Source organism: Stenella coeruleoalba (genome assembly GCF_951394435.1).
Source record: "Stenella coeruleoalba genome assembly, chromosome: 12".
Lineage (NCBI taxonomy): Eukaryota > Metazoa > Chordata > Mammalia > Artiodactyla > Delphinidae > Stenella > Stenella coeruleoalba.
Window position 1 is genome coordinate 58,488,662 of NC_137158.1, and position 15,087 is coordinate 58,503,748.

General features: G+C 39.3%; 1 protein-coding gene across 1 annotated transcript in view; it reads right to left on the reverse strand.

Moving 5' to 3' along the window:
- Positions 1–358: 358 nt before the first annotated feature.
- SAMD3 (sterile alpha motif domain containing 3) overlaps positions 359–15,087 on the reverse strand; it is a 48,379-nt gene continuing 33,650 nt past the window's right edge. Inside the window, 4 exon segments of the mRNA XM_079939666.1 lie at positions 359–829; positions 1,061–1,143; positions 1,662–1,833; positions 8,400–8,600. Coding sequence (XP_079795792.1) covers positions 545–829; positions 1,061–1,143; positions 1,662–1,833; positions 8,400–8,600 — 741 coding nt within the window. The 3' untranslated portion in view covers positions 359–544.

Below are 15,087 nucleotides of genomic sequence, written 5' to 3' on the forward strand. Positions count from 1 at the left end.
TGAGACCTCAGGAATGCAGCAGCCCGGGTTCTCAACAGGTATGAATGAAGGAAACCAAAACACTCCCCAGGGCGGGTCAGCTGAGGGAAAGAGGAACTGGGGAGTGTAAGCATCTTCTTAAAATGCTCAAAATGTTTCCAAGCAATGTTCAGACCAGAGGCAGAACCACAGGCCCCAAGTGTGCAGCTCCTGGACATTAAGTCTTTCAAAAGTGGGCACGTTGACTTAAGTGCAAGGTCATATCCTAATCTGAAGGATTTAAGAAAATGTGAAGCGTAGTGTCTTTTAAAAACTAATGCACCCTTGAAAGTGTTAACTTGGACTGGAATTGCTTAGAACTCAAAATAAACATCTCTTTAAGTAGTATTTTATTACAGAATTTCAAGAAAGAAAGTATTGAAGATGTAAAGATAGAAGGCATTGATATTCATTCAAATCCTAGAGACAAGATGATTTTCTAATACCTACCTCTACTAAATCAAAACAATCTTTAATAGTTTCAGCCATCCCAGAGATCAATTCTGATAAAATATTTGGCATGCTATTAAGTGACTGGGTGTTGAAATCCTACTTCCTTTTCCTTTCCTTTCACAGAAGGAAAATATGGACTGTGCGTGTCAAAAATCAGTGTCTCTAGGAAGTTGAGGGTTTGGGACAGTCTTCTTGGACACTCGATCCCAAATACATGGAAGGCAGCTATGAGAGTGGCCAAGGCTGTAATACAGTCATCCACCTTTGTGAGTCTCTCTTTTTCTAAATACAAAGAAAATTCACAGACATCCATGTTGAAAGCGTTCTTAACCTCTAACACGGGTGTGGACACTTGCACCTGAAAAAAAAAAGATTACAGTAGTCACCACCCCATGATGTGTAAACTAGCTAAATAATACAAGATGCCTCAATCTAACCATGACATTACAATATATGAGCTTGTTGCAATTTAGCATTATTTGTAAATATGACAAAACATAACTTCAAAATAGGCCACCATCCTGCTTCAAATAAATAATCATATAAAGATATGAAATCTCAAACCAGTGATCATTGAAATACCGCATACCTTCTCATTCACAATGACAAAAAGGCTGGGATCCTCCCCGAAAACATCTGGTAGGAGTAAACAGGTGGCTGTCATCTTCATATCTGTCAAAGCAAACAGGCTCACAGTCCAAGTAAAAATAAGCTCTTACCAATTGTTGTAAGTAAAGCCAGTATCAAAACATGTGGATTATTTTTTGTTACCTTCTACAGAGAACAAACGAGACTTCTTAGATCAGTGTTTCCCTACCATTTTTTAAACCAACATCCCCTTCTAATAAACATTCAAGATCTCCTGTTCTACCCTCCAGATCACTGCCAGGAGAAGATAAGAGTTCTGTACTCTCTGTCCCTCAGCCAGGGTGATATCATTGTACTCTTGTGTACCTTGTGGCTTGTAAATTACCTTGTGTATGAAATTAACAGGTTACTAGTTTCCTAAATATAATTTTACAATATCAAGTGTACTTTTAAAATCTACACCTCAACTCCTCCTAGTTGAGAAATTCTTTTTTCTTTCCCACATGTTGTTTCACTGAATTCTACAAAGCATGGCTTTCCTAATTACCCTGAATTACACAGATAACTGAGACCAGATCACCCTATCCCTTAGGTTTACTAACGTTTCAACATGTCTTCATCCATGTGCTGTTTCATTTTTTCTTGCAATGCAGTATTGATTGGATTGTCCACCAAAGAAAAAGAAGCCAGTATATTTTCTGAATAGGATTCCAAAATGTGCCTTGTTTTCTTATAAATATCTGTTCTTGTAAGAAGTTGGAATTCTCTGAACAGCTGAAAAAGATCACAAGAAAAGCTAATGTATAGAATGTAAGGAAGTAAATTACTCTTTAGAATTATATTAAGCTCTGAATGTTAGTTTATATACTAGATATTTGATTAGCTTTAGTGGAGAAGTATAAAGACTTAGGACGGAGGAGGAGAAAAGAACGAAAGCTGTCAGATTTCAGGAAGCAAACCTTGAAAAATTCCTGACCATGGTATCCTAAAGGGAAAAGAGCTTTAGAAACTCTGTAAGATCAGACAGAAATAAAGGGTGAAAACCAAAATGAGTCTAGGAGATTTGACTACAAGGTGAAAGCAAAAACAGTTTACCTGTGTGGAAACCCCTTTACTCAAAACCACCTTTTCTTGCCACTGCCTAAGTTCTTCCCTGCGGAGAAGTCCACCACCACTGTCCCCCTCCCAACTTTTCTGACAGAGTGGCATTATAAGAAGACTGTTCGTCACCCACACTAGTAGGAATTATGTAATTATCACTTTCCTTAAAACACTGTAAGGAACAGTTATATGCTACCCACTGGGTCTCATCATTTCCTGAGTATCTTGGTGGATCCTAAATTGCCCAAAGATTAGGTCCAAAAGTTAAGTTATTGGAAAACTGGCATTCACATTCTCATAAAGACACAGCGGCTCTACTATCAGGCAACACTCAGTGGACGACTAATTTAGATTAATACCCTACAAAGAACCTCTCTCAGCAGGGAGATGTGAAGTGAGGCATGAGGAAGGTAAATATTGTCCACTTTCCTGGGCGCACAGCTTAGGAATTTTTTTAACCTTTTTCAAAAAAAAATAATCTCAGGTCGACCTTAAAGTTGCAGAAAGAGTAAACAGAGCTCGCAACTTCCCCCAAGGCTAACCCTTCTGATCCATTTGAAAGTACGCTGTACATATGACGCCCTCTTACCCCTTAATTCTTCATTGCATATTATTATTCCTTGTACTTAGCTAGAAGTACAAGGATGCTTTCCTATATAACTACAGCATAACCATCAAAATCAGGAAAATCGAATCCATTCAAACTTGCCAGTTGTTGCAGTCATGCTCTTTATAAATCCAGAACCTAATCCAGGAACACGTGAGATTTAGATGTCATGTTTCTTTAGTCTCCTTCAATCTGAAGCAGCATCTTGGTTTTCTTCAATTCCCTGACATTTTTGAAAAGTAGAGGCCGGTTACTTAGCAGAGCGCCCTTCATTCTAGGTTTGTACGATGCTTCTTCATGATTTATGAATCATGGCAAGAATGCTGCCACCCCTCCATCAGAAGGTGGTAACTGGTGCCAGTACTGACGACACTAACTTATCACTCGGTGGAGATGGAATCTGACGGGTTAATTAATATATGTTATTAACATATAGTTGTAAGTGTTTTAAGGGGGGTTTCCCTTGAGTTGATGTAAATATATTGTTTTTCCTGTCTTTCAGCCATAAGATTTCACATCCACCAATGATTCTTGCCTGAATCAAGTATTACTATTGAATATGATAGTTGCCAAATGGTGATTTTCTAATTCCATAATTCTTTCGAAATTTATTGGCTTTCTACTCTACAGTGTAGCTTTCTCTTCTCCTACATTAATTTATTCATTTATTTGTATCACTACAGAATAATAAATCCCTCTTTACTCAAATGATCATAACTCTAATCCTTTCATTATTTACATTAATGCTCAGATTGTCCACATTCGGCCAGTAGGAGTTGACCCCTGAATCCTCTTGACACAGCCTCTTGGTCTGTGAGCACTTCCTTAGTTTCTGGCACTACACAATATTTCAGGCTCATCTCGTATTTTTTCTGCCTCAGCCTTGGAGTCAGCTATTTCTCCAAAAGCCCCGGGTTCCTTTTAATGGAGAATGATATTTAAAAACTAAGATTTCAGCCCTTGATGTGCTCATTGCTTCACTGGTGTTCTAGGATTTCTTACAGAACAAAGCTAGGAAATACATATTTGTATATACATGCACACATACAGACATACATCTATCTGTTTAAATATCTATATATACGTATTAAAAACCATGAGTTCACACTGATACCTTCAATTCCAACCCAGCAACACAGGCCTTATTCCAACCTCCCTGCTTCCCATACATCCTCTCTCAACAGCGAAATCCTGGCTCCCATTATCCCGGATGTACTGATATTTACTTATTTGCCCAAATCTTCCCCAAACATCATGTAGCCAAACCCCCAGCCACGAATGGTCAGTCACAGAATGGCCAACCCGATATTTACTTATTTGCTCAAATCTTCCCCAAACCTCATGTAGCCAAACCCCCAGTCGTGAATGGTCAGTCACAGAACAGCCCCTCTTTCTACAACCCCAGGTTTTGTCCCAAAGGTTATTAACCTTAATCATTTTTCCTTTTCTATTCAGATTGGATCATTTCTATCTTCAAGTTCACAGACCCTTAGTTTGCATTTCCCAATAAGCATTTCCCTATCCAATGATGTTTTCATTTCAGATAAATGTTCTTTTCAGTTCTGAATTTCAATTTGGTTCTTTTAAAATATATATTCCATTCTCTGCTAAGATGCCCCGCAGTGCTGCTGCATGGAATTCACTGGTTTTACCGTGTTCCTACCACCCTGAAGCAGCTGGCTTGATAGAACGGTGAAATGGCCTTTTGAAGACTTCGTTACAGCACCAGTTAGGTAGCAGTTCCTTGTAGGGCTGGGGAAAGGTTCTCCAGGAGCTGTATATGTGCTGAGTCAGAGCCCAATATATGGTGCTGTTTCTCTCATAGCCAGAATTCACAGGTCCAGGAATCCAGGGATGGAAAATGGAGCGGCACCACTCACTATTACCCCTAGTGACCACTAGTAGGGAGTCTGGATTAAACTGTGTTCCTTTCAAGGGTGTTAAATTTTGTTGTGGCAGGCAATTAAATTTCTGGTTGATCCTTCTGGTTCTGTCAGACTTAATCTTATTGTTTGTTTGAATGAGTTTGTTTCGGTTTATTTTGGGGTTTGTCCTTAGTTCTAGTCAATGGCCCCAACTCAAATCTAGGACATAAAGTATGGACTTCCTGGAGTCTCAGATGGACGCCCAAGACTCTCAGCAAGGTCTTCCCACTCTGACTGGGCCGGAATTCTTATTTTTCAACACCGTGTCACCTCTGCTTTCAGGTTGCCGTCCTGTGGCAGCCCCTCTTCGCAGCTTTGTGGGGTCTTGTCCTGTGCAGTCCAGCTCTCAGCCGAAGACCTCTGGGGGATCCCTCCATGGACTTCTGCCCTCCATCTTTCCTCTAGGACCTTCTCTCGCAAATACCAGCTACTTCATCATTCCCAAACTCCCACCTCTAACTATTCAACTCTGTGAGACCACCATTCTGCTTGGCTTTCACCTTTTTGTGCCATGATCTAGAAAGTAACCCCAAGGAAGAAAACTGAGGCATATCCTGTATGTTCCCCTTTAATCAAGATCAGAGTCCTACGGATACAGAGAACAAACTAGCGGTTGCCAGAGGGAAGGGGATGGGGAATGGGTGAAACACATGAAGGGGACCAAGAGGTAAAAAATTACTAGTTATAAAATAAATAAGTCACAGGGATGTAAGGTACAACACAGGAAATATAGTCAATATAATTGTAATAACTTTCTATAATGCATAATCTATAAAAATATCGAATCACTATGTTGTACGCCTGAAACTAACAATGTTGTAAGTCAACTATAATTCAATTAACTTATTAAAAATAATCAATTTCATAAAACAAACAAAAAAAAGAGCAGAGTCCTGCGATGCCTACTCTCCAGTGCCTGGAAGCAGTTGCCTCATAGATATTTTTCCCAGTTTTATCCATGTTAATGATGGGAAGGTAGGTCCAGGACCAGTTTCTCCATCATGGCCAAAAACAAAACTCAGATTCTCTTGTTTTCCTTTGAAACTTTATATTAGCTGGTGATTCTTAGGCACTTCACTTAAGTTTTAAACAATGATTGTTGAAAGTTTCTCAGTAATGTGAAAACTATAGCATTTCAAAGGATTTACTGGAAATTTGAGGAATTATTTAAATTTGTGTTTGGTATTGTCCCCTCTTCAACTTTTCTTACTTGTCTTGTGCCACATCCACCAGGTCCCAGTAACAAATTCCTAGTTGATAATATTCTACTCTCAGGAAGTACATTTTAAAAGTTTAAATTTTTAAATTTTCTGTTGAGAGAAAGTTTTTTGAGAGGAGGACGTTGATGAGTACAGGTGGTAATTGAGGGTCCTGGGACCAGCTTCCCACACTGGCTGCTTCTCTTCAACCAACCTGCGTCCACCAGCTCCCTAAGTGCCAAGTGTTTTCACATTGGTAATAGAAACAAACAGGTGATGAGGGAGGTCTGAAGCAGAGGCAGCTGTCCTACTATAGGGATTGTTTGTTAACCGGGTATTTGTAAGCAAGGTCGAACTTGCTTTTATTTTCAGAAGCACCACAAGGATTTTATGAATTGTTAATCCCAGCTAGCTACCCAAGGCTGAGTTAGGGACGTACTTCCTGAAGAAGCCTAAAATGTTTAATCCTTTTTTTTACAACAATAAATAGGGCAACTTTATTCAGTAAGTACAGCCATTACCAAAACTATACCCCAATCCACATTTTGAATATAAAGGTGAAAGACCTGAGGGAATAGGAAGAAAAGACTTACAGATGCCACAATGGGAGACTTAAACAAAGCAGGAGAGATACAGCCTTAGGTCTGAAATGTCTCTACTCTTCATTAGAGCTATAATGAACCCCAGATTTACTATCAACTATAGTTCTTTGAAAGGCCACTGAACCATAGCTCATCTGTTTTAATCACTAAAACTTTGTAGGCTGCAGTCCAGTGAAAACCTCAAAGGTTGCAACATCAGTGACCAGAGCAGCCTTACCAACCACTGTTGTAAGTGGGGAATGGGGAAAATACATGAAGGGGACCAAGAGTCCCCTTGGTTTGTGTCCCCCACCAAATGTTTGTGTTCCCCACCAAATTCATATGTTGAAACCTAGCAGTGTGATGGTATTAGGAGATGAGGTCTTTGGGAGGTGCTTAGGTCATGAGGGCAGAGTCCTCATAAATGGGGTTAGTGCCTTTATACAAAAGCCCCCAGAGAGCTAGCTTGCCCTTCAGCCGTATGAAATTACAGCTAAGAAGCACCATCCATGAACCAGAAGGTGGACTCTCACCAGACACTAAATCTGAAGGTACCTTGATCTTGAACTTCCCCGACTCCAGAACTGGGAGAAATAAATTTCAATTGTTTATAAGCTACTCAGTCGATGGTATTTTTTTTTTTTTTTTTTTTTGCGTTATGCGGGCCTCTCACTGCCGTGGCCTCTTCCGCTGCGGAGCACAGGCTCCGGACGCGCAGGCTCAGCGGCCATGGCTCACGGGCCCAGCCGCTCCGCAGTATGTGGGATCCTCCCGTACCGGGGCACGAACCCGTGTCCCCTGCATCGGCAGGCGGACTCTCAACCACTGCGCCACCAGGGAAGCCCCGATGGTATTTTTGTTTACAGCAGCGAGATTGGACTAAGACACCAACCATCTACTAACTCATCCAGCATTCAAAAAAATCAGTACTTCATTTGTATTTTACACACAGTACTCTGCTAGGTACTTTGGGAACTACTACAATGTTCAGAACATGCTCCTTACATTTAAAGAGTTTACAGGCTATCAGTTTAACAGTTTTTTTGCTTTAAAAGTATATTTTGTACGTGTGTCAATCTGGCATACTCTTCTAACAGCTAGAGGCTACCGTATATTACTGTTCCTAGCAACCCAAAGATTAAGGAGAAAGCAAGCAATAAATAAGGTAGGGTTGCTGAGAAAAAATTAAATAAAATAATCCATGTAAAGCACTGAGAACATAGCTGCTATGTAGCAAACACTCAGATGTTTGCTATAGACATTATGTTTAAAATAAAGCATGTAGGCAAATTCTTATTTCCGTTTCTTTTGGAAGAAGAAAAGCCTGTAAAACTTTTCATTTCCAGTTTGGTTGACTGCACCTACAGAATTCCTCCATGAAATGTATTCTCAGATAAAAACATTGAAGAGTCTTTCATTATACACTACAGCCAAAATTACACTAAAATTGTACCAGGACCCTTTAATGTCCACCTTAAATAAACTAAATGGCAGGGTGTCTGATCTACCCATAAACTTTGTGTATTTTAAGACCACTTTATGAAATGATTTAGGATCATAAAGGAAATAGATTTTGAGTAATGTTGCATGCTAACAGTTATCTCATAAACTATCTTGATTGTCTAAATGCATGCAAAGGGAGAATGTTGCCCACTGTCAAAATACCCCAAAGTAGTGGTGCCCCTGCCTCCACAATGTGTCCAGTGATGGAGAACGCTTCAAAGCTGAAGGCAGCCAGTGTGCGTTATCAGAATATGATTCCAGAAATTTTTACCAAATGGTCCTACTTGTACCCCTTGGACCTCGCACATTCTCCTGAGATTCATAACCACCATCTTGCTGCACAGTCTTGTTACCACTCCAAGAGGAAAGAGACAAAAATCAGTTTGGACATTATAATCAGACTATGATAAGCAAATAAAAATACCTGATAGGGGCACTTCAGGAAAGGAAACATTTTAAGGATGTCCTTGAGAGGTGTTCTGCCGCCGATCAACTTTCTTCTTATTTCCAAAGTCTGGCTCATCCTCTTATCAATTTCACTCCAGTCCTTTTCTGTTTTCACATATTCTTGCTGGAACCAGTTAATATGTTCATCTACCTCATAATCTAAACAAACAGCTTCCTCCTACAAAATATTTTCACAGTATTAATATGTTCCATGTTTCAAGTGGCAGTATAATGCTTCATGAGAACCTGAATTATGGGCTGTATGACACACTCAACGATTCACTCATGTGGTGAGCACTACTATGTAGCATTACGCTTGGCTTTGAATGTGGTTAACAAATGTCTTTGATGCTGTGAACAAATCAAAGAGTTAATTACTGACTCTGGAATTATAATCTGTTCTCTTTTTTAAAAATTTTATTTATTTATTCATTTATTTAATTTTTGGCTGCATTGGGTCTTTGCTGCTGCACACGGGTTTTCTCTAGTTGCTGAGAGCAGGGGCTACTCTTTGTTGCGGTGGGTGGGCTTCTCATTGCGGTGGCTTCTCTTGCTGCGGAGCACTGGCTTCTAGGTTCACGGGCTTCAGTAGTTGTGGCACATGGGCTTCAGTAGTTGTGGCTCGCGAGTTCTAGAGCTCAGGCTCAGTAGTTGTGGTGCACGGGCTTAGTTGCTCCGCGGCATGTGGGATCTTCCCAGACCAGGGCTCGAACCCGTGTCCCCTGCATTGGCAGGTGGATTCTTAACCACTGCACCACCAGGGAAGTCCCATAATCTGTTCTCTTGACAGATCTAAGAGTTATTTCATTTCCTACATATCTTTTTATGTGGAAACCTAGATTACCCAGAATGTTCACACTGAATAGAAATGTCATTTATTCCTATGCATTTAAATTTTAGAAGACAAAATATTAAGAAGAGATAAAAGGTTTTAAATTAAGTTTTTGTTATTGTTATTGCTTGTACTTTTCCTTCTTAAATGCTTTTTTAGGGCTGCAGTACCATGCCATATAATCCAAGTTCAAAATAATTATGGTGGGTATTTTGTGATGCTGAATCATGAAGCTGTCAATTATATTCGCTATGCATTTGGGTACACTGGATGGGGTGGGGTGGCTAAAAGTACCTCACATATTCTCATTAAAAATCTAAGGTAGGGACTCCCCTGGTGGCACAGTCGCACCTACTGCCCGCGAGCCGCAACTACTGAAGCCCGTGCACCTAGAGCCCGTGCTCCACAACAAGAGAAGCCACCGCAATGAGAAGCCCATGCACGCAATGAAGAGTAGCCCCAGCTCACCGCGGCTAGAGAAAGCCCACGTGCAGCAAGACCCAATGCAGCCAAAAATAAATAAATAAATAAATGTATTTTTTTAAAAAAATCTAAGATAATCAACAGGCTTTGAGAAGACAAGAAAAAAAATCTTTCTAGAAAAGTTAGTTGAGCGGACATTTGGCTGAACTATACTTGAATCAACAAGTTGACAAACTGTCTAGCTGACATGTGAGCAGATGTTACCTGTAAAAGATGGAAAAATGGTAAAGAGCCTAAAAGGCTCCTATATCAAGACTTTTACAAGCATTTTAGGAAAGCGTCAGGTAGATCCACTATCTGTGAACATAGGATGATTAGCAAGACATAGACCAAGTGAACAGATTCCTAGAAAAATATACAGACTAAAAAGAAATTCCTAGAACCTTACATAAATTTAATTAGAAAACAAAAGTCTTTCCACAAAGAAAATACCAAGACCTGAAGTTTTCATAGACAAATTCTACTAAACTTTCAAAACAGAGGGCATACCAAATTTACGCAAATTTTTTCAAGGAGTCAAAAAAAAAAAGAAATTCTATGAAGAATTCCAACCCATTCTATGAAGCCTCTATGTCTACGACATTGATTCCCAAACCTGAAAGAACTGTATGAGAGAGGATAATTACAGGTCAATCTCATTCATGAACAAAGTTGCAAATATTAGGAACAAGGAACAACTAACTTGGATCTATCCCAGAAATGCAACAAGGGTTTGACGTTAGTAACTGGTCATGCTCCCTGCTAACTATGGTGTTCCCCAGAGAGTGTCTTTAACCCTCTAACTCCTCTAAGGGGGTATTTATCTGAGTTATCCGGTCTAAAAGCCACTAGCCACATATGGCTACGGAGCATTTGAACTGTGGCTAGACCAAATTAAGATGTGTGCTGGCAACACTGAATTTCAAAGACTTAGGATGAAAAACAAGAATGTAAAACATCTCATTAACAATTTTTCATAATGATTACATGTTGAAATGATAATATTGGGTTAAGTAAACTATACTCTTAATGTTATAATTCCGCCTGCTTCTTTTTACGTTTTTTAATGTGGCTGCTAGGAAATCTTAAATTATATCTGTGGTTTGTATTATATTTTTATTGAACAGTGCTGTGTTAGATGCTAGAGTTTTCTTCATACCAAATTCCAGTCATCCCTGTTTCCACTTCTATTGTCATCGGAAACGATGTTTCCCTGTGTAACTTGAACAGTCTCTTTCCTTAACATTCAGTCACGTGTCTTAGTCAATCAGCAGGGAAACTGCTTTGACTTTGCCCCGTGTTTCCAAGTGCACGGCTGACTTGTAAAACTTCACAGTATTAGCAAATGTGCCACCTGCTGATGGCAGTAATTGCATTATATCCAGAATGCAATTAACTGTCAACGTTTTTCTTCAACTTTTGCTTCTTGTTCAGTTTTGCACCATGAGAGAAACATCTGTGGAAAAGGCTGCAAAAATGATTAGTATTTATACAATAAATCATTATGTCAGGTGCAGTAAGAAACAAACAGTAAATGCCCTAAAAGAAACCTAGTGTTATGTCCTTAGCATTGACTAAGCAGTTTTTGCATGACTTTCAATTCCATTGTATTTGTAAGCCAAAGAAAGCTAACACACAAAACTGTTTCATGACTTTCAAAGTCACTGGGTACATATATACCCAATAAGTAGGAAAAGAAATGTTTTAAGAGAGAAATGAATTACAGTAGCCCCCTACTTATCTGCGGGGGATACGTTCCAAGAGCCCCAGTGGAAGCCTGAAACCACAGATGGCACTGAACCTTATATATACACTATGTTTTTACGTACCTATGATAAAGTTTAATTTATAAATTAGGCACAGTAAGAGAGTAACAACAATAATAATAAAATAGAACAATTATAACAATACACTGTAATAAAAGTTATGTGAACTCTCTCTCAACTTAAAACTTATAAATTCTTTATTTCTAGAACTTTCCATTTAATATTTTCAGAACACAGTCGACTGAAGGTAACTGAAACCCCAGAAAGTGAAACTGTGGATGTTGGGGGGGGGGGGGCTACTGTATAAGTATAGTGTTAGTAATTTAACACCCGGCAGTTTGTTTGTTTATTTATCTATTTATTTATTTAACAAAAGTCTGGAGGACTTTGGATGCAAGGACACCCCACAATCATTTATTAAATCCCTGTGTTCCTGTCCTAGATATAGCATAAGTTTAAAAAAAAAAAGCATAAATTAACCCCTCTACAGAAACTGCTGCAACATTCCCAGTATATGTTTGATAAGATATTTCACATCAGAATCGGGCAAAATATTGTGTTTTCTTCATGTTTCAGAGAAACATGAGAAAAGTCCATAATACTCCATCACTTGATGAAGCCTGCCCTGGAACAGGAGAATCACTGAGATGTGGATCCAAAACCTGACGTGCTGTACTTGGAGCCGCTGGTATTACTCAGGATAGGCAAGATGCTGCTGCTCTATCTAATAACCCCCAAATGTCAGAGCAACAGACGTTTATCACTCATGTGAACGTCCCTCTCGGGGCCCAGCTTCTCAACCTCTTCACCCAAGAAACTGGCTCCACCAGCTAGAATATCAGTCATCATTGCAAAAGCAAGGGGAAAGATGGGGCACTGCATACTGGATCTTCAATGCGCTTGACATTTCTTCTCACGTTCCATTGATCAGTCGGTCTCATGGCCGCATCTCACTTCAAGGGAGGGGAGATGTACCAACATGCTGATTGTCTGGAGGAGATGAGCTGATTAAATTGGTGAGCAGCAATCACATCCACACTCATCCACCTCTGCGCTTCTTACTATGTGAGAGCACAGCTCTCCTTGTAGCTTTAGCCAATTTCAGACAGGGTTTTCTGGTAGCTATAGCCAAAACCATAATAATTGAACACTGGAACACCCAATTCTCAAACCAGAAATCAGTTCCCTAGATGAATTCTATGTCTAGCAATAAATCCTTCAAATACCAAGGAGAGATTTAAGATATTCGCAGATAAATAAAAAGTGAGAGGATTGATCACTAGCAGATCTGCCCTACCAGAAATGCTAAAGATGGTCTTTCAAGCTAAAATGGAAGAACATTGACTGTAACTCAAATCCACAAGAAAAAGAGCAGTGGTAAAGGTCACTACATAGGTAAGTACAAAAGACAGTATCAATGTATTTTCAGGTTGTAACTCCTTCTTTCTCCCATCTTGTTTTAAAAACAATTGCATGAAGCAAGAGTTATAAATTCTGTGTTGATGGGCATACAGGGTATAAAAGGAAGACAAGTGTAGTTATACAGGGGCAAAGTTTTTACATGCTGTTATAATTAAATGGCTATTAATCCAAACTAGATTATTATAAATCAAGATGTTAGTTGTAATCCCCAGGGCAACCACTAAGGAAATAACTATGAATGTTTATTTACTAAAAGAAACAATAGGGAAATTAAATTAATACACTAGAATATATTTACTTAACACAAAATAAGGCAGGAATTAAGGAATAAAGTAACAAGAAAAAGAGGACATATAGAAAACAAATAGCAGACATAAATCCTAACTTACCAGTAATCACATTAGGTAACTGACAAAATGGATTTTAAAAAAATGATCTAAATATATACTGTCTACTAGAGACACACTTTAGATTCGAAGACATAAGTAGATTGAAAGTAAAAAGATGGGAAAAGATATACCAGTAAGCAGTAACCGAGAGACAGAATAGCTATACTAATATGCAACAAAATAAATTTTAAGACAAAAATTGTTCCTAGAGACAAAGGAAGATATTTTATAATGGGAAGAGGGCCAATCCATTAGGAAGATATAACAATTATAAACTTATATACACCTAGCAATGGCATCTCCAAAGTCACGTGGCAAAAACTGATAGAATGGAAGGGAGAAAGAGACAATTCAGTAATAACAGTAGCTGGAGATTTTAATATGTCACTTTCAATAATGAATAGAGCCACTAAACAGATGGTAAACAAGGAACTGGAAGACTAGAGTGACTGCTATTCCTGGAGAAGACATGGATGGTAAGAACTTGAAGCTGGATGTAATAAATCATGCATGAAATGAAAACCTCCAGGAAGATGGTATCAAAAGGAATTTTGAAGAAACTGATTGATAGGATTAAATTATTTACTTAAAACTCTTTACAAAAACCAAAATATAGACTACATTAACCGATAAAGATAACATAATCTGTGCACTTAAAGATCACATTAATAGCCTCCAAACTGAGAGAACTTCATTGCAATTAGGAAAAAAAAAAAAAAAAAAAGAAAGAGAGAAAAGCAAAAGCCCCTGTGGAAAATTCAAAGTCCTTCCTGTACTGCTTCAAGAAACCAAAATAAATGTTCACCACATATCCATGTCAGAGTTAATCTACTCCATAAAGACAGAGGAGAATCTTTTCAAAGTGGATGAAAAGATCAGGCATAAATGTGAAGGACTGGACACATGAAAGATTCAAGCCAGGTTTTTATCAGAAAAATTTGAAAGAAGCAATGACTATTATTAAAGTCAGCTTATATCCCAAGAGTGAAAAGTTTATGGTAGTAAGTCGAAGCCTCTACTGGCTGAAAGAAACCTCAATAACTTAAGAAAAGAAAATGCGTGCATTAGTCAAAAAGCATTAAAGACGAGTTTAAGCATTTCAAAGTATGTTTGCATCCTGATGTTTCAAATGGGGCATGGAGGGGGGAGGGATAAATTAGGAGTTAGCAGAGGCCCAAAGGGGCCACCAAGGAATCCTCTGGATGGAGAGATTTCTGAGAAATGATGTGCATCAGGCTGGGTGAGTGTGAAGATCGGGGTCCAGGGCCCTATGTCAACCGGCTGCCATCCCCACCCCACCCCAGGGTCAGGATGACAGGAGCAGGATGCCTCCACAGGCCCTCTCCATCCTGCCACAGCAGGTTCTCCACAAGGGCAAGACAGAGCTTATCCTGGTGCTCCTTGCACTGGCAGAGGCTCGGAACCTTCCTTTGGTCCTACCCTCCCACCTGAGCTCAGCACCCCTAGGCCAGGCTCTAGTTCTCCTATGAGAAGGCAGGTGCTACAAAGGAGTCCCAGGTTGGTTCTTGAGACAAGGACTCCCTGTCCTTCCCCTTATTCCAGAAACTGAGGGTGAACCACCCCAGAAATGTCTGTACACTAAGTGCTAAGTGATACTAAGTAATAAACACTAAGTAATCAAATGTAATGTGACAATGGCATAAGAGGAGACTGAGAGACCAGTGGAATAAGGGACAGTGCCCAGAACACACCTAAGTCTTTTGGGGGAACTTAACATACAATAAAAGTACCACCATAAACAAATAAAAAAAGGATGGATTGTTTAGTAATTGG